Source organism: Dreissena polymorpha, chromosome 1, assembly GCF_020536995.1.
Source record: "Dreissena polymorpha isolate Duluth1 chromosome 1, UMN_Dpol_1.0, whole genome shotgun sequence".
Taxonomy (NCBI): domain Eukaryota; kingdom Metazoa; phylum Mollusca; class Bivalvia; order Myida; family Dreissenidae; genus Dreissena; species Dreissena polymorpha.
This window is the reverse complement of record NC_068355.1, coordinates 9,372,911-9,397,065: the sequence shown is the minus strand read 5'-3', so window position 1 is coordinate 9,397,065 and position 24,155 is coordinate 9,372,911. Positions and strand designations below refer to the sequence as shown.

The 24,155-nt window shown below is 34.2% G+C and overlaps 1 protein-coding gene across 1 annotated transcript; it reads left to right on the top strand.

The window, feature by feature from the left end:
* The first annotated feature begins 5,194 nt into the window (after positions 1–5,194).
* LOC127870755 (uncharacterized) lies at positions 5,195–16,415 on the top strand. The gene is made up of 9 exons (XM_052413215.1): positions 5,195–5,320; positions 5,639–6,213; positions 9,353–9,428; positions 9,941–10,009; positions 10,587–10,708; positions 12,018–12,183; positions 14,772–14,909; positions 15,487–15,630; positions 16,229–16,415. The coding sequence occupies exons 2-9, from the start codon at positions 5,664–5,666 to the stop codon at positions 16,299–16,301; spliced, it is 1,338 nt and encodes a 445-aa protein (XP_052269175.1). The 5' UTR covers positions 5,195–5,320; positions 5,639–5,663; the 3' UTR covers positions 16,302–16,415.
* The last annotated feature ends 7,740 nt before the right edge of the window (positions 16,416–24,155 follow it).

Genomic DNA, 24,155 nt, shown 5'->3' with positions numbered 1-24,155 from the left:
TTCGTGTGAGTGATTTTTTATGAAATATACATGTATTAATTAGTTATATGAAATTATAATTATGTTTTTGCACATAGCCGAGATGGCGATATTATATAACAAGCATGACTGAAAATCTTTATCATTTTTGTATTGGAATAACGCATGTAACAATGCTTTTGTGATGGCTGATATTTTTACTGTTACCCAAAAAGCTATGTGTAATTTATTGTATTAAGCCGAAAAATTATCAAGTGGCAATTATTTAACCAAAATTTACTGTCAGAACGTACTGTTAACCCGTAACAGTAAAACGTAGTCAATCACGTGGTATGTGAGGAGTAATAATCTATAATAATTTTAAACGTAGCAGATATGTACTTGGTGCGTAAGATATTGTTTCCTGAGAAATGGCGTCGCTTGACACTCACATGACGAGGACGCAGAAGAGTTGACGACAGTATCATCGGCGTCTTTACTAGAAAAATGTTTCTTTAAAAAGTAATCCATTTTCTGTTTCTTCCTCTTCTTGGCTGGTTCCGAAACAATTTAAAATCTGGAGAAACAGTGACTTCAGTGTCAGTCTCACTTTCTTTTTTAAAAAGCGGAACGACGTGATTGGCAACAAACATGTACTCCGTATGATTAAGATCAACATCTTTGGTCCAAAATAAGATAATGTCTTAGTCTAAAGATACGTGTTCATAGTGTGACGGGGGTGAAAAAGACGTCCTACCAATGGGAAATATCGAGTTGTCGTATAAATCCCGGTAGTTTCATTCAACATCTGGGTACACAGTACGTATTTCCTTACCGGTAACGCTGCTCAACGCCATTACATGGAGGATTGTGCACCATCTATTGTTATGTAATGTTTTTCCTCCTTCTACTCTTATATGCTCAGTGATATTTTCAGGTGTCAAAGACAAGGGCATATCAGTTGCAGCCAGGATGGTTTGAAAAAATTATAGTTGGAGACATGTTTTGTTCTTCGCAAAATTGTTTTATAAATGTGTGGTCTACACCATAGTTGGCCGCATTGTTTCGTAGCTCATCTGCGACCGCACTGCGCAGCACAGGCGCGTATGTCTCAACACCTGAAATATTTATGCTTATTGTTACGCAAGTAACTTGAAATTCGCCTTCATTATTGCTTCAAAACTATATTTTAGCAAAAAAAACTTGCTGGGTGTTATTACAGGACACAGCGTCAATATAATACGGCTCTCTGAAACATCTTAAAACGAAAGAGACGTCAACGTCAAAATCTCGCTCATTTAAGACAGGGTCAGTGACATTGTGTGAAAGCTATTTTTGTTTATTTTTTTTATGCTAGAATTAAATCGATTTATAGTGTCAACAAATATTTCTTTCATGCTATAACAGCTGCACAAATCTTTCGGGATACGTTGCCATTGAACCAATCAACCCCCTGTGTCAGATGTTATAACATAAAAAACATGCGATATCTTTATATGGAAGAGAAGCAGACGATTAAAATCAACTAGAATGCAGTACAAGCCTGTAGATCAATGTCGTGTATAGATATTTAACATTTATTTAACATAACACAAAAGGCCAAGAAGTAATAGTTGAATAAACAGTTGCCATTTCCCGATGACTTTCCTGCGACATGACCCTTGCTGACCACTTATCTGGAAGAAGTGCCATGGATAACTCATCCTAAATGGAAACGAAGTTGGAATTAGGATCAACTCAGAATATCAATTTTATGGTTCTTTTATTATAAATAAGTAGGTTCTTGTCGTAAGCATATAGACACACAGCACCAAAACAAGCATTGCAAAAGACATTTGCAGCACAGTTATCTTGTAATTGACATGCTATTATATAATAACATCATATTTACTTTAGATATTATTCGTTACGAGTTGTTGTTTTTTTAAATTTATTTTTGAATTTACATCAAATCGGCTTTCGCAAACGTGTTAATGTAGTTCCGACAAGTTCACCGTGAACAAATTCATTGACGATTTCTTTCGTTTAGAGCTTGAAAGCACCATAGAGTTCTGTAAAAAAGAAACAACATTTAAATACATTAAATCAAAAGCGTTTTCAATCATAAGCACATATAAAAAGGATAATTGATAGAAGTTATTTGGAAAAAAAACGGACCTACTGGAGTTCGAACCAAAGCAGTGACAATATAATTGTGGCCCATGGATCCAGAGTATGACGCGCTACCGATTGCGTCACAGTGACATATTGATTATCGTTTAGGATAACAAATATTTAACTTAAATCAGTAAAGTTTCTGGCCATTTTTTTCTTGTGTAAAATTGTGTTTTAGCACTGCGTCATCATTTTCTGTCAGTTCTTTCACCAACTACATTGACTATTAAAAAGAAAAAATCATGAACATCTTTATATCAAAAAAGTATAATACGCGTGATATCATAATTGAAAAATCTAATGTAAACAAAGTTTCTTACCACCTGAAACGGTCCCGGATTTAACGCGACGCCGGCCATAAAGAGGAGAATACCAATAAAGCCGAAAACGCCAACCACCCGAAGTGTGTCTAGGTCCAAAGTAGACCCAGACCTGGTTGTAAAACACCCGATTCAAGCTCGGTATGTTCCACTATGCGTTCCGATGTCCACCATAATTATAGAATCGCAGTGTACAGTGCGACGCTTTTTTTATATACGGATTTTACAAATCATTTTGCTGAGCCATTTTGACATCAATTGAAGTTATTAAATTGAAATAATTATCTGCCTCAACATGAACAAATTGTACTCAATGATAATATTTGTTTGTGAATATCATAGTGCCTAAAATTCATTAAATTGCCTGATTTTGTATATAGATTTTATTCTTTGACATAAATTTTCCTTTTTTCCCCTTGTAAACTCAACATTGCTCTGCAAATTCTAGCCGAGGCCACTACCTCGGCGTGCTTTAGCGTGGCTACGACTTCTTTTTCTTTAAAAATAAACGGCATGAAAATGCTTTTAAGAATGAGTTTGACAATACAGAGGCCATTTAACAGAAAATTGACATAAGTGTGAACGTAATAAAGTTAAAAATAATTAAGTTAATAAATAACTTTAACTCTTAACTTAACAATTAAGTTTAAAAAATAGCCGACAACGACCGATTAAGCTTTAAAATACCCGGGTACATTTTTGTATATTTACTGTTCCCGGGCACGGAGTGTATATCGATAGGAGATGAATCGAGTATTTGACCCTTACTGTAGTAAATTCAATCTTATGCAAAAATTATTCATCCGATTTTATTGGTTTATACGTTATCTTGTTGCTTATTAATTCCTCTTTCAAAAAAATATAACTTTTAGATTTCGAGTTAAATTAAAAGTGTAAACTGACCAAACATTGCCACCTGTGGTTAGGGACCAATATACAAGTATAGGTCCCTGCTGTGGCGTATGACACCATAGTGTTATTTAGTATTGGTCGGCACAGTATCTGATCATAACGAGATAATTGCTTTGTGCTGAACACAGGGTCAATAAAACCACAGATCTATCAATAAACAAGATTATTGAGATATCTTTTATTGAACACCGCGATAAAAATGCTCAAACCACGGACTCTAGATTACACGGATAAGAAACATGGCAACATTCTCAGAATCATCACTGCTATATGTGTAATCACCTAACAATTCGTCTAAAAATAATTTATATATTTGAGTTGAAGACGATGTACTGCTGTATAAGTCTGAATAAACTATCTGTCTGCCTGTCTAAACATAAGCTGTCATCGTCCCAGTGAAAAAATCTGATTTTGAATAGTTGGACATGATGCCCTGATGTCAAAATACGAAATGACCCGCGTAACACCGACCGTGATTTTCAAGAATCTTTAATAAATTGATAATTTAAGGTAAATAACATTTCATATAATTATACATAATTACCTCGTTGATAATAAACAGCAAACGATGAATGTTTTTGACACCCATTTTATTTCAAGTATGCATGCAAAGCCGAATAATATCGAGATGGTCCGCTATATACGCTGTTTCATCATAAATTTAACACCCTTTCTGTGTTATAAACAAGAGCTGAAATTGTTTATTTATTGAGATTCATTTATAATAAGCTTTATTGATATGTTTCGTGAACAAAATACTACAATACATTCCATAAAAAATATAATAATATGGCAAAGGAAATTCAATGGCCAATTTCTAAACAAAAGCATAATCGCCAAGACCGTAGCATCAGTTCAGTGCGTTAGGAACGCGCGCTACTTTCTTCCGCCTTCATTCCTTACTTTCTTTCATTTTTAAACCATTTTTTTTCTCTATTATATACAGAATTCTATGCTCCTAAGCAAGATGTTATTTTTAAAACTGAACTCCAAATATAAACGCTACAAATCGGTATAAAGTACGAACATGTCAACCGTAAATCTAGATTCTAAAACTCCAAAACGGTATGATATTTGCAAAAGTTACAGTTATAACTCGCCGGGCTGCTGAAATCAGAAGAAAAACTTAATATATATTTATATATCTGAAAACTACGTTACGTAATTTTTTTAATGAGATATAATTTGTCAAAATCGGCCTAGAAATGAAACTATAATTTAACAAAATACGTGAGTGGGTACATCAAATGTATAACCTCGGCGCTTCGATAAAAGATCGATAGTTACGACACGGTCACGTGACTTAGACACAACAAGATATTTGGCGTAACGGTCCCGTTTCTTATCCGTGTAATCTAGAGTCCGTGACCCGGGATACATATAAGAATACTTAAGAGTACCCGGGGTACATGTAAGTAGTGCCCGAGCCGACAATGACCAATTGCATGAACCATATTCGGCCCCAAATTGACCATGCTTGTTCTTTTTTTACACCTTTTCTTTAAAACTTATTTTATTACAGCGGGTAAAGATTGGCGGACTGTTTGTTGAAAATGTCTTTTGATCATAATTGATTAAAAGTGTAATTGATGAGTACTTGGTTGATATGTTTATTTTTGGGCAATTCGTTTCTTAAATATTGCCTTTGATTTTGATTGATTAAGGACGTTAATTAAACAGCATTATCATTTACAAACTGTTGCCAATTCACTTTCTTGTGTAATTGTGTCGGAGAATTGTTTCCTTTGTGACCAATATTTGCAATAATGATTTTATCGGTAATTATCTCATTCCCATTGCTATGTACCTTGATCTATATCGAGTAGGTTTTAGTGTTGTTTAGCCTTAAATAACAACAAACGACCACTTTACGGCAAACAAGGTTTCGCGAAAATGTATGAAATTTCGAGAATTCTTTGTTTTCAACATATATTGCAGAATGTGCGGAATAAAGGATTGCGATCATTTAACATGAGGTATGCGTGTTTTGAGCTTGCACTTATTTGAAAATCTTATTCACTTTAGCTAAATATTGCTTATATTAGAATGTAAAAAGTAAAATGAAATTGACTTTTTTCGGATTGGAGTAGATATCTACATCATCAAAATTTATTAATCAGCTATAACGGGATTATCTTGTGTAAATGTTAATCGTCTATTTGTGAAGAAGAAGTCATAGACTCCTTATATTAACAGTGTTATTTCATGTATTTAAAATTTCAAATATTTCATTGCTCGTTAGGTTATGAGTAACCCGATAATTCAATTTATTAAAATTATAGTTTGCATTTCAGGATTTAATTTATTCACTCTCCAGTCATGGCTGACAATTACATGATGATGAACAATAACTATCTCCCAGCAATACAGAGATATCCATCCAACAATCTGCCCCATGTGCCAGGACTGCAGAATGTTTTTAGCTTGCAACATCAATCAGGAATGCCCATTAGTGCAGGCCAAGCATTCACTTCACCTGCTGTTGGACTTAGCTCGATTACAGCAAACATGCAAAGCTCCAATGAGCACATGACAGCAACAACTAGTTTCAGTGAAGAACAGTGTTCTATACGAGTTCCTACAATCCTCAATCAGTCGTTGTCATGTGTGAATCAAACCGTAAACAGGGTAGTGTCATCCATGTCAAACACTCCAACATTGTCCAGTGTTACAGGTTTTACATTTACAACTCCAACACAATCATGTTTGTACTCACCATCTTTAACATCCACAACTCATAGTCAATTGTATAATCCCAGCATGGGTGGCAGGACGTTTGCTCCCACTGGGTGTAGTGGGACATGGCAGCACACAGTCCCTCAGAGGATGCCTTGGAATACAAACCAGCAGGGAATAAATGTATTCACAGGTAACAATGCACAAAGTAAAAAAGGTTAAAGTGTCAAATAAATTATCATACCACCAGACTTGACAGGCAGGGCTACTCTTGGGCTTTTTGACCAGTTGTTATCATTAAAAACGATTTGCGCACTGCTTACATGTACAATCATAAACAACTATCAATTCTTTTTTTAAGGTTACTATTTTTGCTATAATTTGCAATGCTCTGTTTGGCTAAAACTTCTTATAATTATTCCTTTATTGCCCATCAATGGCCCCTATTATCAATACTAGAGTGTTAACCAGTTTTGTTGATAATCCATTGTATGTGCAATTTACCAGAAATTATCAGATATTTATCAGGAATTCACACAACACTGTATTTATAATAGCCTAGGGGTCCTAAATTGCTCTTGATAGATGTATTGTAATCAATGCCAACTTTGTTTTTGTTTTATGGCCCAATTTGTTGGATAACAAATTTAATGAAGAGAAATACAAATAGATTTTTCAAATAAATTATTTTTTATTTTCAAAAAATATCTTAAACTTGTTGCATCTATCTAAAATTAAATTTTCATGCTTAGTGATTTAGACTTTAGTCTAATAAGAATAAATTAAGATATGTGCCAGGGCTCGAAATTAACACTCGCACACTCGCAAAATGCGAGTGAAAAATACCGATTGCGAGTTAAGTTTTAAGCCACTAGAATTTTTTTGCGAGTGAAGAAATAGTGAAAAAAATTTACATTGCTAAATGTGCTCGACGTTGTGAACGCTAAACCGCAGGTCAATTATTAGAATGTCCGAATACCCATATGCGGAAGCTCGCACCTTGTATGTAGACTGGTATACTTATAGTACATATATGCGGATGGTATTGGTACAAAGAACATGAAACAGTCGATTATCCACACATGTTTACTATATAAGACAAAAAACCTGAACAGTCATGTTGTCGATGCGAAAAATAACTAGATTCTTTTTTCCCACAGATTGAAATAACAATACGAAATATAAAGCAAAGTTAAGCGTTGAGTTGAGAAAAAAAACAACGGAAATTTAATTCTTCCATGAAAACAGTGAAAAAGTGGGAAAAAGAACTTCATATATAACACCAAAACTTGTGGTTGATGTCATATTTTATTTTGTTTGAATAGTACTAAACTAATGTCCAAACTTTCTTTTATTTATGTTTCCAGCAAAACTTGCGAGAATGTTTTTGATTTTGCAAGCTGGTATTTAAGCTGCTCGCAATGTTTTGCTAGTAGAAAGAAAAGCTAAATTCGAGCCCTGTGTGCACACTGCTTATTATGATTTTCACATGGTCTGTGGGAATTATACCTCTGTCTCGATTAGATGCAACTTAGAGGCATATCATACAATTGTTTTTATGACATCACTCGAATTTGTCACCTGTGTGTTTACTTCCAGAAAATGGAGCATGTGTGACATTGTGTGTGTACATTAAATTATGGTCAATATTGGCCAGAATGTTAATATTAATGTTAGTACTATAAAGACCAATGACTCTAGACAAGACTAGTAAAGGTTAATTCAGTGCTCCAGCTAGCAATAAATAGAGGGGCGCCGCGCCCCTCTAAAATTTGCCCACTTAAAAAGCGCCCCTCTATTTTTCTGTTAAATGCCCTTTTAATCACTAAATTCCTGCTTTCAGGCCGTATAAATCACCAGAAAATCGACATGAATACACAGATAACACCCTTACATGACTGCCTGGGGTGTATTAAGTCAACACAATGTGAACAAACAAGCCCCAAGGGCATGGTTTGTTATTAGATCACTAATTAGCCTTTTGTTGCAGACGATAGTAACATGCCGTGAAAGATTATCTCTGAGGTCACGCTTGGTTAGGCACAATCACACTCGAATCAAACTCAGCACTATTGATTTTTTTAAACTTCTGAAATCTTTGGCTATATTTTGTTTGTTTGCAAAAATATTGATTTTTAATTCAAAATACCTATTAACATTTGAAAATTAATCATCTTTTTTTAATGCGAATATGCGGATAATTTTTAGTCCGAAATTACGTCATGGAAAACATATTTTTGTTTGGATTTTATTTCTGAACTTTAAAACACTGTCTGTCCTCAATCATGATGAATTTTAACATGAATAGGGGCAGACAGTTGTTATTTCAAAAAATAAAGAACTTGTTTGGAAGGAGGATTTATCACTCTGCGAGTAAAATGTAATGTTGATATTGTCATATATTTTCGTGACCTAACAAAACTGTCAACGTTGTTGACATTAGTTGAAATAACGTGTTGTGAAATATATATATCCTATTATTAACAATAACAATGTTTCATTTTAATCTCCAGACTGGATGCTACTTCATGGTGACATTGATCATTGTTGAGACTTTAAATTTGTCAATATATTATAGATTTTTGTTTTAATAAATATTATTATTGTGGACAAACATTGGCTCAAAGTTATTTAAAGCAACAAATTTAAGTAGTGACAGTCACAACGTTTTTTTGACCCAGTGAAACCCCTGAGTTTATTTCATGTTTTCTTTATTTCATTTTCTTCTAAAAGGCAACTGATGCTGAAACTGGAACCTGAAAGATTAACATGCAGTTCAATGATGATAGGTGATTAAAAAAATCAAAATCCCCCCCCCACACACACACACATACCGAAAAGAAATATGATATCTACATATCTCTAATGCGTGAAGTCGGATGTTAGCCCAAGTCGGTTAGGAAATTGGCTACTAAGTTGTTTTCCTTAGTGCCAATGTAGATAGTAATATATTTATTATAATTTCATTACAAAAAATAACGAACAGCATACAATTGGTGAAGTCATCCAATGCACTAATGTTTACAATAACTAAGTGTATAGTATAACCAAAGTATATACTTAGGTATATTTATCACCAAATGCCCTATTTTCCAAAATTACGAGTAAAATGTGCCCTTTTTGGGGAAGCTCCCCTCTATTTTGAAAAGCTGGCTGGAGCACTGTTAATTGCAATAGTTTTTAACGTGTCACACTGGTGACAAATGTTATCAAAAGTCCTTATTTTGAACTAAAAATAAGGTATGTACATGTAGGGAAATTATAAATAAAGGAAATTTGCTGTTTATTCTGTATACATGAGTTGCAGTGAAATAACAATATGTTTATTTCAGGAATAAATACAGATACAGTTTGTTCCGTTTCGTTGTCAAACAACCAAGCTGTCACTTCATGTTCAGTGTCGGACATGTAAGATGAAACTCTTTACATTATAAATAATAAAATATCCAGTAATTATGGTGTGATAAAACAACTGTATTAAACATAACGCAAATATTTCAGCTATTTTTGGTGGTACATGTAATCTATAATTTACCCAATGATGGCGTGGTGAATAATTGAAGGTATTAAAAAACTGAACTGATTCTCCAAAGTCATCTGTTGTCAGATAGCCGGTGGTTTCAAAATAAACATTGATGATGATAAGATAAAAACAAGTAATCTTAACTGGAATTTTAGTTAGATATAGAGATCTATTCGAAAAAGGCAAGTTCACATTAACTATTGTATTAAGAGATATGTAAAAAACAGGAAAAAAATTGTGACAGATATGTTAGTTTGAAATAGTGATTCATTGATTTTCAATTTGAGTTTGAAAAAGTGTTGTTAAACTTGATGTCAAACTGCATGCTTATATTATCATGGATTTGTGTTTGACTGATTAATTGATATAACATTTGTTAAAATTTTCTTACTGACAGGTATGCAGTGGCATCATGCAGTGGGATGTCTACAAAACATAAAAGAAGGCATGCCAATGAAATTGATGAGTAAGTTCTTTAACCTATGTTGTTATATGTTAACGATTTCACAACTTTTTCTACTATTCACTATTCACTGCTACAAATTGAAGTCTTTGGCTGCAGAATATTCCCTAAGGGTACATTTACTTCATAAAATAGTATAAAATATGTAAAAAAACATTTACAATTTTTACTTAAGAAAATGTTTGTTGTAGGGGAACGCTAGATATTTGACCTTTTGCCTGTCTTTCGGTCTATTACTCTGTTGGTCAGGCCACAAAACTTAACAAATAAATAAGTACTCAAGATATATCATGAAAGTTTGTATGCACAAAGGATTAATTTGTTTTAAGCATGAAGAGCAGTTTTGCTAACTACTGTTCTATTACCAGAGATGACTAATAAAAAAATTAAACCTAAAAACTTGTAGAACATGAGAATTGATGATAAAACATTACACAAGTACAAACATGGCAATATGAAGGTAAATCACACTCGATAATTGGAAGGAGTTTGTACAGGTATGGGACTCCTGTAATACTTCAAAGTCTTGTTCACCGGAAAGTAATATTTTTAGTATTCAATATAGCAAAGTACACTTCAGCATGGCAGAGTATAGCCCTGGGTTAAAGATACACCTGACAGAGGAGAAGATTGCGCGACACATGCAGGGTCTGAGAATACACACCCATTCACCACCCCTCCAAGATGAGTATAGTATTGAAGGTAACAGCAAAATCTAAGATGTTTCTGTGAAAAAAAAATAGAGCTGTGAAAAAAACATCCATAAAAATGTCAGTGCCAGTGAAACCCTTATTCAAAATATTTCGGATAATATTTTTTGTTTAAGAACAAAATGCATCTTCTTTTATAAAATGTTAAACAAAATATTCAATTTTTTTACCCTTTCTGGTTTTTGTATTTGCAATGATACCATTTATTGTGCTTTACTATATTTTCATTATAGGATAGATTCAGCCACCTCTTATTTGGAAATTGTTGTCATATTTGTTATAAAACTGGATTAAATTATCAGAAATTAGAATACTTTATTAAATAGACAACTTTGTTGTCTTCAAATTACATGAGAGTTAGATTTTATTTGGAAAAAAACTAACAACTTTGATACAAATTTAGCAAAGATTATTAAAAAATAATCTGCCAAAGATAATTATTTTGCAAATAATCACATTTAAACAGTATGTCAGTCTTAATTAGTCTATTTAAAGGTATATTTATGATTTTTATCAAAATTGTTACGAACATTTTTAGTTTTCTTGTAAAATATATGATTGAACAGATTGATAGGAAAAATACAAAGAAGAGTTGCTTCCTAACATTGGCTTGTTACTAAGGAAATGTGCATGATTCTGTCTTTATTTTGTTTTTCAGGCATAACATTGAACCGCGCTCTTTGAAAAGGGGGTTTAATGCATGTGCGTAAAGTGTCTTCCCAGATTAGCTTGTGCAGTCCACAAGGGCTTATCAGGAACTACACTTTCCGCCTAAACTTGATTTTTGCTAATAAGAGACTTTTTTTGAAACACAAAATATCATAAAAGTGGAGAGTGTCGATCTGATAAGCCTGTGCACACTGCACAGGCTTATCTAGGACAACACCTAACGCACATGCATTAAACCCCTTTTTCACAGAGAATGGCCCCATTTTTAGTTTTATGTCTCTCTTGTGTAAAATAATTCAGTTAGTAAAAAAAGTCAATGTATATTTAAAGTGGCTCAATAAACAGGAAAAGTGGCTTCTTACACACAAACTTCAGTTTATTAGTAGTTGCTTAAACTGTATAAATCTGCGATTATTCAAATTGTTCGTGAATTTAAAGTACTTGAATGGCAACATGAAATAATTATCTATATTGTCTCTTCGCATTCTTTTAAGTTCTGTTGAGTTATTAACGAATTGACGATATTATTTAATTTGTTTATTGACAAATTGTTAGTGTGAAGATGTCTCCAATGCAGTATTCCACTTGATCATGTCATTCATATTACCAGTATTTTGAACTTACATCGTTAGCCATCCATGACAACTTGGTGAATAGCCAGCAACAGTCACAGCAGGAATCTAGTCCTTCTCATGGCCCTGTTGTGCAAACTGGGGATGCAGTTCCACTGTCCTCTGATGCAGTCAGACTGCAAACAAGCTTGGAGATATGGGAAAACTATCAGCGACTGGAACAAAGGTACTGAATAGATATAGGATGCATGTATTGTCTAATATCTCACCTCCTACAAAAATGACCTTATCCGATTGGCTTAGAGCGGTCACGTGCCCATGGTGTATTTTCCATACACCCCGAGTAATTTCCATACACCCCGAGTAATTTCCATACTTCTATCAACGTAAAAAATGGCGTCTGTTAGATAAACTGCTAGATAAGTATTGTTATTAATATATAATATATTTTATATAATGTATACTATTTACTATAATGTATATAATATATAACATTATATTTATAATATAATATATATAATATATAATATGTATAAATTATATATATGATATATTCTATATTCTATATGATATATTATACATGATACATGATATATCATATATATTAGATTATCCATGAGATATGATATATGATAGATGATATAGTCATGTATTATATACTAAATGTTAGAGAGGAGGAGGAGAGAGGATAGAGGAGAGGAAAGAGGAGAGAGAGAGAGAGGGGAGACGAGAGGAAGAGGAGAGGAGAGAGGAGAGGATAGAGTAAGAAGGAGAGGAGAGGAGAGAAAAGGAGAGAAGAGGGAGGAGAGAGGAGAGGAGAGAGGAGAGTAGGAGAGCGTAGGAGGAGAGGACGGAGAGAGGAGAGAGGAGAGGAGAGGAGAGAGAGAGAGAGAAGAGAGAAGAGAAGAGAGAGGAGAGAGGAGAGGAGAGGAGAGAGAGAGAGGAGAGAGAGAGAGGAGAGGAGAGAGGAGAGGAGAGAGGAGAGGAGAGAGGAGAGAGGAGAGGAGAGAGGAGAGGAGAGACGAGAGGAGAGGAGAGAGGAGAGGAGAGAGGAGAGGAGAGAGGAGAGGAGAGAAAGAGAGGAGAGGAGAGAGGAGAGAGGAGAGAGAGAGGAGGGAGGAGAGAGGAGAGAGAGAGAGGAGAGGAGAGAGGAGAGAGGAGAGGAGAGAGAGAGAGGAGAGAGAGAGGAGAGAGGAGAGGGAAGACAGAGAGAGAGAGGAGAGAGGAGAGGAGAGAGGAGAGGAGAGAGGAGAGGAGAGAGAATAGGAGAAGAGAAGAGGAGACAGGATAGAGAGGAGAGAGAGAGGAGAGAGGAGAGAGATATATTATATTATTAGATTATATTATATATTATAGATATATATATTATATTATATATATATATTATATATATATTATATATATATTATATATTATATTTAATACATTATATATTATATTATATTATATATTATATTATATATTATATACTTTAAAGGAAGTCGGTGAGATATAATTGTTACACTGTTAGTAACTGATGGTGTATGGGATATACACCCTCAGTAATGTCATCGCTCGAGTATGGTATGACATTACTGAGGGTGTATATCCCATACACCATCAGTTACTAACAGTGTAACTTATTTTATTATATACCTTTTTAATGCTTTTAACAAAATACAGGTTGTATCAATCGTTGAACTAAAAAATCCTGTATTACGCTACTCGCTGTTTCCAATTCCGTATTACCATACTAGCCGGACTACTTCGAACCATTTAATGACGTCACATTACACGCACCGAGAATAGAAATATATATTACGAAATATATTACGTAGCACATATGTGACGTCATTTTTGTGACAAAGCACAATAGTTTTATCTAAACTCTGTAAGGACATGTCGGATGTGGTGTTTTTTTAGCAGTAAACTATGTGTTAAAAACGTATTTTGGAGTGTGTGTTTATCATGCATAAATGTATAATTCGATAGGAATACAATGAAATAGTGTTGTTTAAACTAAGTTTCGATAAAGACATGGAAGATAGAAGTGGAAGTGCATATTGTTTAAACGTTTTTGTTATAAACATCGGATTAAAGCTGTCAACTTAATTGTTATAAAAATTGGATTAACGATGCATTGAGGTAAGCGTGTCGGAAACCTGTGTTTTCCCGGTTCGAATGTTTACACGTTAACTAACATAAACTGTATTCATACGCGTCTTAAATAAACTATGGCGTACCGTTATAGTCATTGTTTTGTCAGTTTTGTTAAAGTAAAAAAATACATTTGTTAACTGTTTTTGTTAGTTTTTGTATATAATAAAAGGAATATTACGCTAGTCAATTGTTCCAAGAGTTTGTATCACTCTCGTGGCTTGTGTTATTTTGCATCACACTTGAGGCTCCGCCTCTCGTGTGATACGTCATCACACAAGCCACTCGAGTGATACAAACTCTTGGAACAATGGACAAGCGTAATATTCCGTATTGATCGTAACATTTATTTGTACATTGATCTAAAGAGATTAAAAGCTGAATGCTTTTTATTTTTGAACACCTGCTTTAACAGATTTTTAATTCCACATGTTTATTATTTTACATGTATTAGTGAATAGTGAACGAAATAGAAATCGTAATATTGTATTGTAAGCATCAGGTATGTGTAAAAAAAATACACATACCTGTAAGCATCTTGAAAAAACTGATTAGTTGGATATCCAGTACTTTTCAGTAGAGTTACAAAGCCTGTGTTTGTTTTTAAAACATAAATCAGAAGGTAAGAAAAAAACATCTGTTAATAGTTGTCATTTACGATCTAATTTTATGCTTTAGACTGGACACGTCAGATGATGAAATGACAGAGGCTGATGAAAGGAAAGACAACCAACCTCGACTCTGTGTCAACCTGAGTAGTCTCCCCAAGGCAGTAGAAACCAACCCAGTCATACCTAAAGATATCTTGGAGAAAATGTGAGCATTTCTGTAACCTCACATTGTTTTTCAAGGCATTCCTCTGTATATTAAATGACTATCATGGTAAAATATTGTTAGACAGTATGTAATTGGCTTACTTACAGCTTAAAATAGGTTGTTTGCAATCCCTTATAAAGTGCTAGCTATTGATTGGTGTATTGTTTTAGAAGTTTTAAAAGAATTGGAATAAAATGTCAGTAAAAAAATCAAATTTTACAGCTATGCTGGGTTCGAAAATCAAACGATTGCAATTCAACAATATTTATTTCGAAAAGTAAGCATTCTAGGTTTAGTTTGTATGCTTTAACTGTACAAATATCCAAATGCTTTAAAACAAAAAAAAACAAAACATACATAACATCTGAATTTTTGTTTCATGCATAATGTTTTATTAGATATTTTCACAGGTTCACCTACAAGTAAACTTCCAGATAAAACTTCGTGGTAAAAATGTCTGTTTAAAATCAGCTATAAACAACTCTGGCAGCTTTAATTTATCCAATAAATCTAATTGCTTACTTAACAGTTGTGCTAACCATATTCCTTGTTACACCCTTCCTGCTCAATATTTCAGTCTAAACCCCTGCAGAGAAGTTATACTATGGAGTCCACCAGGATGTGCATTTAAATCCGTAAATAACAGATCCTCAACATCTGTCCAGTGTTTTTCTGGCGAAGATTCTAGCATCCCCATGGAAGCCATAGAACAGACTCAGAGGTATAATTACACAGATAATAAAGGAGAATTTTAAGTAAGTTTTATTGGGGTAGATTATTAATTTATAGAAAACATGGGCAATACCTTTTACCTACCGTTGTCAATATTTATTTGTTTTATCACAATGAATTTACGTGAATAATACTTTGTTTTTTTAACAACAGCTGCTGTAAGGAACACACGTGGGATGTTCTGTTTGATATTCAGATGCATTTTTTATGCCCTCAAAAGAGGGCATATAGTGATCGGACCGTCCGTCAGTCTGTCTGTCCGTCTGTCCTTCCATCACACTTTGAGTTTAGGTTTTGCGTTTAGGTTTCGAAAAATGCTCATAACTTCAATGTCCCTTCTCATAGCAACTTGATATTTGGCATGCATGTGTATCTCATGGAGCTGCACATTTTGAGTGGTGAAAGGTCAAAGTTAAACAAATATGTATCAAAGCAGCGCAGTAGGGGGCATTGTGTTTCTGACCAACGCATCTCTTGTTTTTTTTCAATTTTTTAATACATTCATAAAAAAGTTTAATTATAAAATTCATGTCTAAAAGAAGACAATTATTAAACTCCCCCCCCCCCCCCCCCCGATTCTTTTGCAGTGTTGTGCCTGGTTGTGAGATGATGACTGATGGAATGGAGATGGAAAGTTTTGAAGATTCTTTAGACTTGTGACACCTGTTCACGATACCTGTCACTGAATAACATGAAGAAGAGGGACGTATATGTATTGCTGAGTTATCTCTGTTTATCATTTGAGGAGGAATACTGTTAAATATTGTCATATTTTTGTAACACTCTTTGATAATGTGACATCTGTTTAAATGATGTTTGTTTTAAACCTTAAGGTATTGGCAAAGATTAAAAGTGTTTGTCACACCCACTTATAGAACTTAAGAATGCTGTACCTGTATGGACTGTATTTATTCAAAATTGTGAGTAACATCTGGTAAACGATAAGTTTTGTTTTTTGTAAAATGCAACCTGTACAATAGTACAGTCAAAAGGTCAAGTAATCTGCAGTAATGCAAATTATGCAAGGAGAGATTGCTCTAGTACAATTTCTTGTAGACTACCTTAGTAAACATAAGCTATAAATTGTGTCTTTGTGAACACTTATAATGATGGCCCTTATGAAATGTTTCATGCCTTTGAAGTGGCTGTAAATGTAATATGTAATTTATGTATCTTTAAGCACATATACAGCTGGTATTTGAAGTATGCTACAGTGCTACTGTAAGGTATAACACAGCCACAAGATCCTTTTTATGCCCCCCTTCGAAGAAGAGGGGGTATATTGTTTTGCACATGTCGGTCGGTCCGTCGGTCGGTCGGTCCGTCCACCAGATGGTTCCCAGATGATAACTCAAGAATGCTTAGGCCTAGGATCATGAAACTTCATAGGTACATTGATCATGACTGGCAGATGATCTCTATTGATTTTTAAGTCACTAGGTCAAAGGTCAAGGTCACAGTGACTCGAAATAGTAAATTGGTTTCCGGATGATAACCCAAGAATGCTTACGCCTAGGATCATGAAACTTCATAGGTACATTGATCATGACTGGCAAATGACCCCTATTGATTTTCAGGTCACTAGGTCAAAGGTCAAGGTCACAGTGACTCAAAACAGTAAAATGGTTTCCGGATGATAAATCAAGAATGCTAACGCCTAGGATCATGAAACTTCATAGGTACATTTATCATGACTGGCAGATGACCCCTATTGATTTTCAGGTCACTAGGTCAAAGGTCAAGGTCACAGTGACTCGAAATAGTAAAATGGTTTCCGGATGATCAAGAATGCTTAGGCCTAGGATCATGAAACTTCATATTTACATTGATCATGACTGGCAGATGACCCCTATTAATTTTCAGGTCACTAGGTCAAAGGTCAAGGTCACAGTGACTAAAAACAGTTAAATGGTTTCCTGATGATAACTCAAGAACAATAAGGCCTATGATTATGAAACTTCATAGGTACATTGATCATCACTGGCAGATGATCTATATTGATTTTCAGGTCACTAGGTCAAAGGTCAAGGTCACAGTGACAAAAACGTATTCGCTTAATGGCTGCCACTACAACTGACAGCCCATATAGGGGGCATGCATGTTTTACAAACAGCCCTTGTTATTATGGCAATTTGTTTGATCACAGACTAACTGGCAGGTTTTAAATTCCATAGTAATTATGTTAATTTGAAAAGCGCTCTTGGAAAAAAGGCTGAATGCACTTGCATAAAGTATTGTCCCACATTTAGTCCACAATATAATCAAACAGGAAATGTTTTTCTTTTATGGAATGTTTGTAAACACAACTGAGCACAAAGGGGTGCTTTAGGTGAGCTATTTATATCACCCTACATCCGGAATCTTGGAAGGTCTTGTTAGCATTGTCAATTATCAGCTCTTTTCTAATCACAAGGCCGCTTTTTAAAACAAATCTTGATAAAATTTTGTCGGAATGCTTATCTGTTTGTCATTCACGATGAAGATGCATTTTAAAATATAACTACCACCAATAACAATCATGAGGACACGGCATTTAATGTGAAAAACATATCTCCATACCTTAGAGGTCGAGGTCACAGTTAAAGGTGAAACTGGACAGACTGCAATTCCTGTTAATTATATTTTATTCAATCTGTTTAAGTATGTATATTATTGTGTTAATTACTACAGGGAAATTAGTCTTGGTTGTCGTATTTAAAATGACATCAAGTCAAATTTCATCTCTTGCTAATAATCTCTAGTCATTAGTACAACAGCTGCCGTGTCAGTAGTTATACAACCATTTCAGTGCAAACGTTGTTTCTTTACTATTTTTAGCGAAATCCATGAGTTGCAACAAATTATAGAATCAACAATAACATATTAGATTGAATCTAATATTGTTTGACAAAATCATATAAAACAGGTGTATTTCAAACTGACATTTTCAATAAGTCATAGGAGCTTAGAAGATAACGAATCAATGTCTATCAGGAAATGCAACAAATATTTTTCCATATTATGTGTGTCATAACGGTAAGGAACAGGGCTGAAAAAGTATTGTTTTGGAAAAAAAACACAATGAGAGGAACCACAATAATTTAAAACATGCCATCCAATATCATATTTTTAGGTTAAAGTATTATAGCTATACTTTCAAAACAATAAACTAGCACTGCGATGTATTTTTCATAAAGCAGCTCGCCAAATATATTTAAAAATGTAAAAATATGCCCGTTATAACGTTTCTTTACGTGTATGAGTACTTTTGTAATTACTCACATATGGTAACTGCTAAAATTGTATTTGCTGATTAAAATACACAACTATTCATCGTGTGTTATTTATTTTCACGTATCTGGATGAGGACAGAAAGCTGCAGGGCCTGTAGCAACGTGGTTGTATATGTCTTAACACTTACTTTCTCAGATCGACATGATCGGTCTCCCGGCTTTCTGCCTGATAATCATGTGAACTTGTATAACGATCACTTCTTTAATTTGAAAACCAGGTGATTGCCTACACCTGGTAAATAGGCGGTAAAAGACGTGGGGTTTTCTTTGCAAGCGATTAAGGAAATATATTTTAGGACACAAAAAAACGTGTCTACAGGTATCCTGTGTTACGCTTATTATCTTTCAATATCTTACAACCGATGAGTTAAAGGTCGGATCAATCAAATGCAACTTTCGGTTTATTTACGCTGACAATTGATTGATTGTGTCACTTTCTTAAGAAACGCATACAGTTTCCCAAAACACTTGAACAAACACAACATCTTTTCATTGAAAATATTCTGCTTCGCGGCGGTGTTCCTGTGTCGGTTGCGGGAGGGGAAAAACGATATTCATTTAGTCTCCAGTGCCGAGGGAAATTAACACCATGATCATGATTTATGACAATATTCCATTACGCAAATGGATTTGTTGAAACATTTAATTACGCAAGACGGAGATGAATTTTGAAAAACGCAGATCGACTGCTGATCTTTATTTCTGACGATTTGCAACAGAAATAAGGAGTTTGGGTAATGTAAAAGTATTCATTAATACATCAATCCATCCAAAGTCAAACCAATGCTTAATTAAAGAAAAGAACAGGCAGCTGTTTAAATCAAAGTACTGAAAGTACTGGTTTGACGATGCTTTTGAAAAGGATGGATATATAGAGGATATTTGTTGGATTCGGTGGAATATCGATTTTCCCAGAAAAACAGCGAAACATATCGATATTTTCACTGTTATTTTTCAGTGTTTAAAACAGTGAAATACCAGTTTATTTCACTGATATTTCTGTATAAATCGCCGGAAAGCATAAAATAAATAAGCATCCTTTTAAGTTAATCTACATCACCACAATTGTGTAATTTTTATTGCTTGTCATTTATCCGCAGGTCAATAGTTAATGGTTGTGGTGAAATCGTTTTCGTTCTTGGACACTGCACTCCCTTCAATGAGATTTATTAACCTAAATATCTCATATTTGAACTTACAATTTTTTTGGGGATTTCGAGGAACATACTTGAGAATTCCTGTGCTAGCCCCCAATCACAGTATGTTGGGGTATAATAATAGTCAAATTTTGTTTTTCTTCTCAAAAGATTGTCGTAGATTATAACTATATAGTTGAAGAATATATCATCCAAGACTACAACTTATAGAAAGTCATTTGCTTCATTTATTTTTATTGATAAACAAGGTTTTGTAACAATCTATACTATACATAGATAGCTTTAACAGCACAATGTGGCTCACCTGAAACTGATTGTTTCCTAGTGGTGTTAACTAATTTTTCATGAAGATCTAGAAAAAAGGCATTGTGAGTATGAACAAACTATTTGCGTCTATCCGATCTAGTTGAGCCTTGTGACAGAGTTCCTACTTTTATTTATTTGAACATTCTGATCAACATCAGGTAAAAAATGTAAGTGTTAACATAGATTTTAATGATTTTAGTTATTGATCAAATGCTTGGAAGCACATGACCCACTTTGGAACGTGACCTGTTAATCACTGAGACTAGACCTTGTGGCCTACATGTTGAATATGCTTCTTTCAAGCTTGACTTTGAAATCATTTTAAATAATGTTCTAACCAATTTACAAGTGGATCAGAGAGAGAATGTGAACACTTAAGTATTAACAGACCTTTGCTTATATTTGACCTAGTGCCCTAATTTTTGATAGAATATGAAACCCAAAATGACATAGAGGTGATTAGTTTCGTAAGAATCTGGCAAAGAGGTGACACCCAAATTTAAACATTGTAAAATGATATCTTATGTGTTCAAAATAAACTTTGGATAAAATACAACAGACAAAGAGTGATAACAAAAGCTCACCTTGTCACATCATTACAAGTGAGCAAAATAACCAAAACTATGACATCATATAATTGCTCAGTTACTTCCAATAACAATAAAATGTTACTTTTGAAACAAATACAGTACCTTCCCTTTCTTACTACAAGCTGTTCTAAAACAAGATAGCACTGTATCGCTCACCCAAAACTCTTTTGTATAGTGTCAAAAACTTGCGTATGATTTAACTAAGTTGTAACCTAGCTTTAGCCTGCACATGACCAACTTGCAAATTCAGCTTTTGATTTGATTAAGATCGACATTGTAAGCAATTTTCATGAAAATCAGGAAGATAATGTGACCTGTAGAAAGGTAAAGGAAGTTTTCTATATTTTGACCTAATGACCTAGTTTTTGACAAATTACCAACTTTCAAACTGAAACTTTATTTCATCGAGATAACATTCTGTCCAATTTTCATGAAAATCTGGAAGAAAATGTGACCTCTGGAGTGTTCACTAACCTTTTCTGTAACTTGGTTTGTTGACCTAGTTTGGACCACATATGACCTACTTTCAAACTTAACCTAGAATTGACCGAGATGAACATTTACCAACATAAGACAAACAAGGGCTGTTTGTAAAACATGCATGCCCCCCATATGGGCTGTCAGTTGTAGTGGTAGCCATTGTGTGAATACATTTTTTGTCACTGTGACCTTGACCTTTGACCTAGTGACCTGAAAATCAATAGGGATCATCTGCCAGTCATGATCAATTCACCTATGAAGTTTCATGATCCTAACCTTACTATTCTTGAATTATCATCAGGAAACCTTTTTACTGTTATGAGTCACTGTGACCTTGATCTTTGACCAAGTAACCTGAAAATCAATAAGAGTTATATACCAGTCATGATCAATGTACCTATAAAGTTTAATGGTCCTATGCGTAAGCATTTTTGAGTTATCATCCGGATACTATGTTTCTGTTTTGAGTCACTTTGACCTTGACCTTTGACCTAGTGACCTAAACATCAATAGGGGTAATCTGCAAGTCATGATCAATGTACCTATGAAGTTTCATGATCCTAGACGTAAGCATTCTTGAGTTATTATCCGGAAATCATTAAACTGTTTTGACTCACTGTGACCTTGACCTTTGACCTAATGACCTGAACATCAATAGGGGTCATATGCCAGTCATGATCAATGTACTTATGTAGTTTCATGATCCTAGGCCTAAGCATTCTAATCACTGTGACCTTACCCTTTTTATCTAGTGACCTCAAAATCAATAGGGTTCATCTGCCAGTCATGATCAATGTACCTATGAAGTTTCATGATCCTAGGCCTAAGCGTTCTTGAGTTATCATCCAGAAAGCATCTGGTGGACGGACCTACTGACAGACTGACCGACATGTGCTAAACAATATACCCCGAACAAGCCACATAAGAAATGCAGCATTACACATTCTAAAAGTAAAAGACATCTGTGCAATCATATCTTTTCTTCAAATGGTAAGATGAACAAACAAGAGGGCCAGAAAGGCCCAAAGTCGTTCACCTGAGATAACAAGATATTATTGGGACAAATATTGTGACCAAAATTCATGAAGATCGGAAAATAAATGTGACCTCTCGAGTGTTAACAATGTTTTACCATAGCAATATAAGGAAAAATGCCCCACCCCCTGGCAGCCATGTTTTTCAACCAATTGTTACCATTTTCCAACTGATCCAAGATATCATTGAGACTTATATTCTGGCCAAATTTTATGAAGATTGGAATATAAACGTGGCATACACAGAGTTAACAAGGCAAATGTTGACGGCTCACGACGGCCATAAAGCGATCACAAAAGCTCACCATGAGCTCGTTGTGTGATTACACTCAATGCATTCAAATTTTTCTCACAGGCTTTGCCATTGACCTTTATAGTATGGATGGCTTTGTTATTATTTTTTGCTATCATGTACCTGCAATATTGTGTGTATGTTAACAATACACAAAGCATATGACATAAATAGACTAATTGAGCTTATAATAATCTGATTACTATAGCCAGGTCAATTAAGGACTAAAAAACATTTTTGTTGTCCTGATTTCACGAAGACTTGAGATATTTATGCACTTAGAGTTTCAAGATATGGGATTATCCACAAATAAAAAGTATTTTTGATCTGTGTTGTGCAGGCTCTTTTTCCATGACTGTCAAAGTGAAATTTCCATGTGAAAAGGGTGTCAATTTTTTCATTCAACCATTGTGTATAAAGAACGGTTCTGCATATAATTTGCCATTTTGAAAAGAGATGACCAGGGTGACAGAGAAAAGGGATATGCATTTCAGATCTGGTCAGGACTCCATATAAAAGTGGTTATATTTAAAAATGTTTAATTACCACATGACCACGGACTCTAGATCTCCATGTCATGACTAAGGTTCTAAATTAATCTAGTATGAACATTTGAACTATATCTTTTTAAAACAATTAAAAAATTATATTTGATGTACATTTTTAATCTACCAATATGTACAGATACTACTTAACATATATTTGACTGTATTGAATGTAGGAACTAGTTCAAATATCCAATAGAAAAAGAGATCAGGATATGAAATATTCATTGCCTGAAGCAAAGACCCTGGAGCTATGTTTATTTATCTTTAAACACACTGATTAAATAAGTAAAACAATTCATTGATACAACAGAGGTAAAATCATCCCCATTGAACAATATGATACATAATTATGTATCATATCTTTTTATCTGGATCTGGATAGGTACACAGCAAGATGTTTAGGTGTGCGCGCTGCGGGAGAGATATAGGAGTTACTTATATTTTGGATTTAATTTAATTCACTGAAATTCATCACTGAAGTTTCATTTGATATAGATGTACATGATTGTATCAAGCATAATATATTAAATAATTATCAGTATTAATTCACTGTCATGATTTCAGTATCATTAAAATGATTTCAGTAAAGTCTATCATTCATATGCATCAATTTTGTAAATATCAATATAAGTATACTACATGAAAACATTTTTGAAACAAGGGCTGTTTGTAAAACATGCATGCCCCCCATATGGGCTGTCAGTTGTAGTGGCAGCCATTGTGTGAATACGTTTTTTGGCACTGAGACCTTGACCTTTGATCTAGTGACCTGAAAATCAATAGGGGTCATCTGCGAGTCATGATCAATGTACCTATGAAGTTTCATGATCATAGG

Excerpts from the sequence above, each read along its gene's own strand:
- LOC127870755 (XM_052413215.1), top strand. The coding sequence starts at position 5,664 with ATGGCTGACAATTACATGATGATGAACAATAACTATCTCCCAGCAATA. Across the intron at positions 9,429-9,940 it reads TCATGTTCAGTGTCGGACAT|GTATGCAGTGGCATCATGCA; the intron begins GTAAGATGAAAC and ends TCTTACTGACAG. Across the intron at positions 12,184-14,771 it reads TATCAGCGACTGGAACAAAG|ACTGGACACGTCAGATGATG; the intron begins GTACTGAATAGA and ends TTTATGCTTTAG.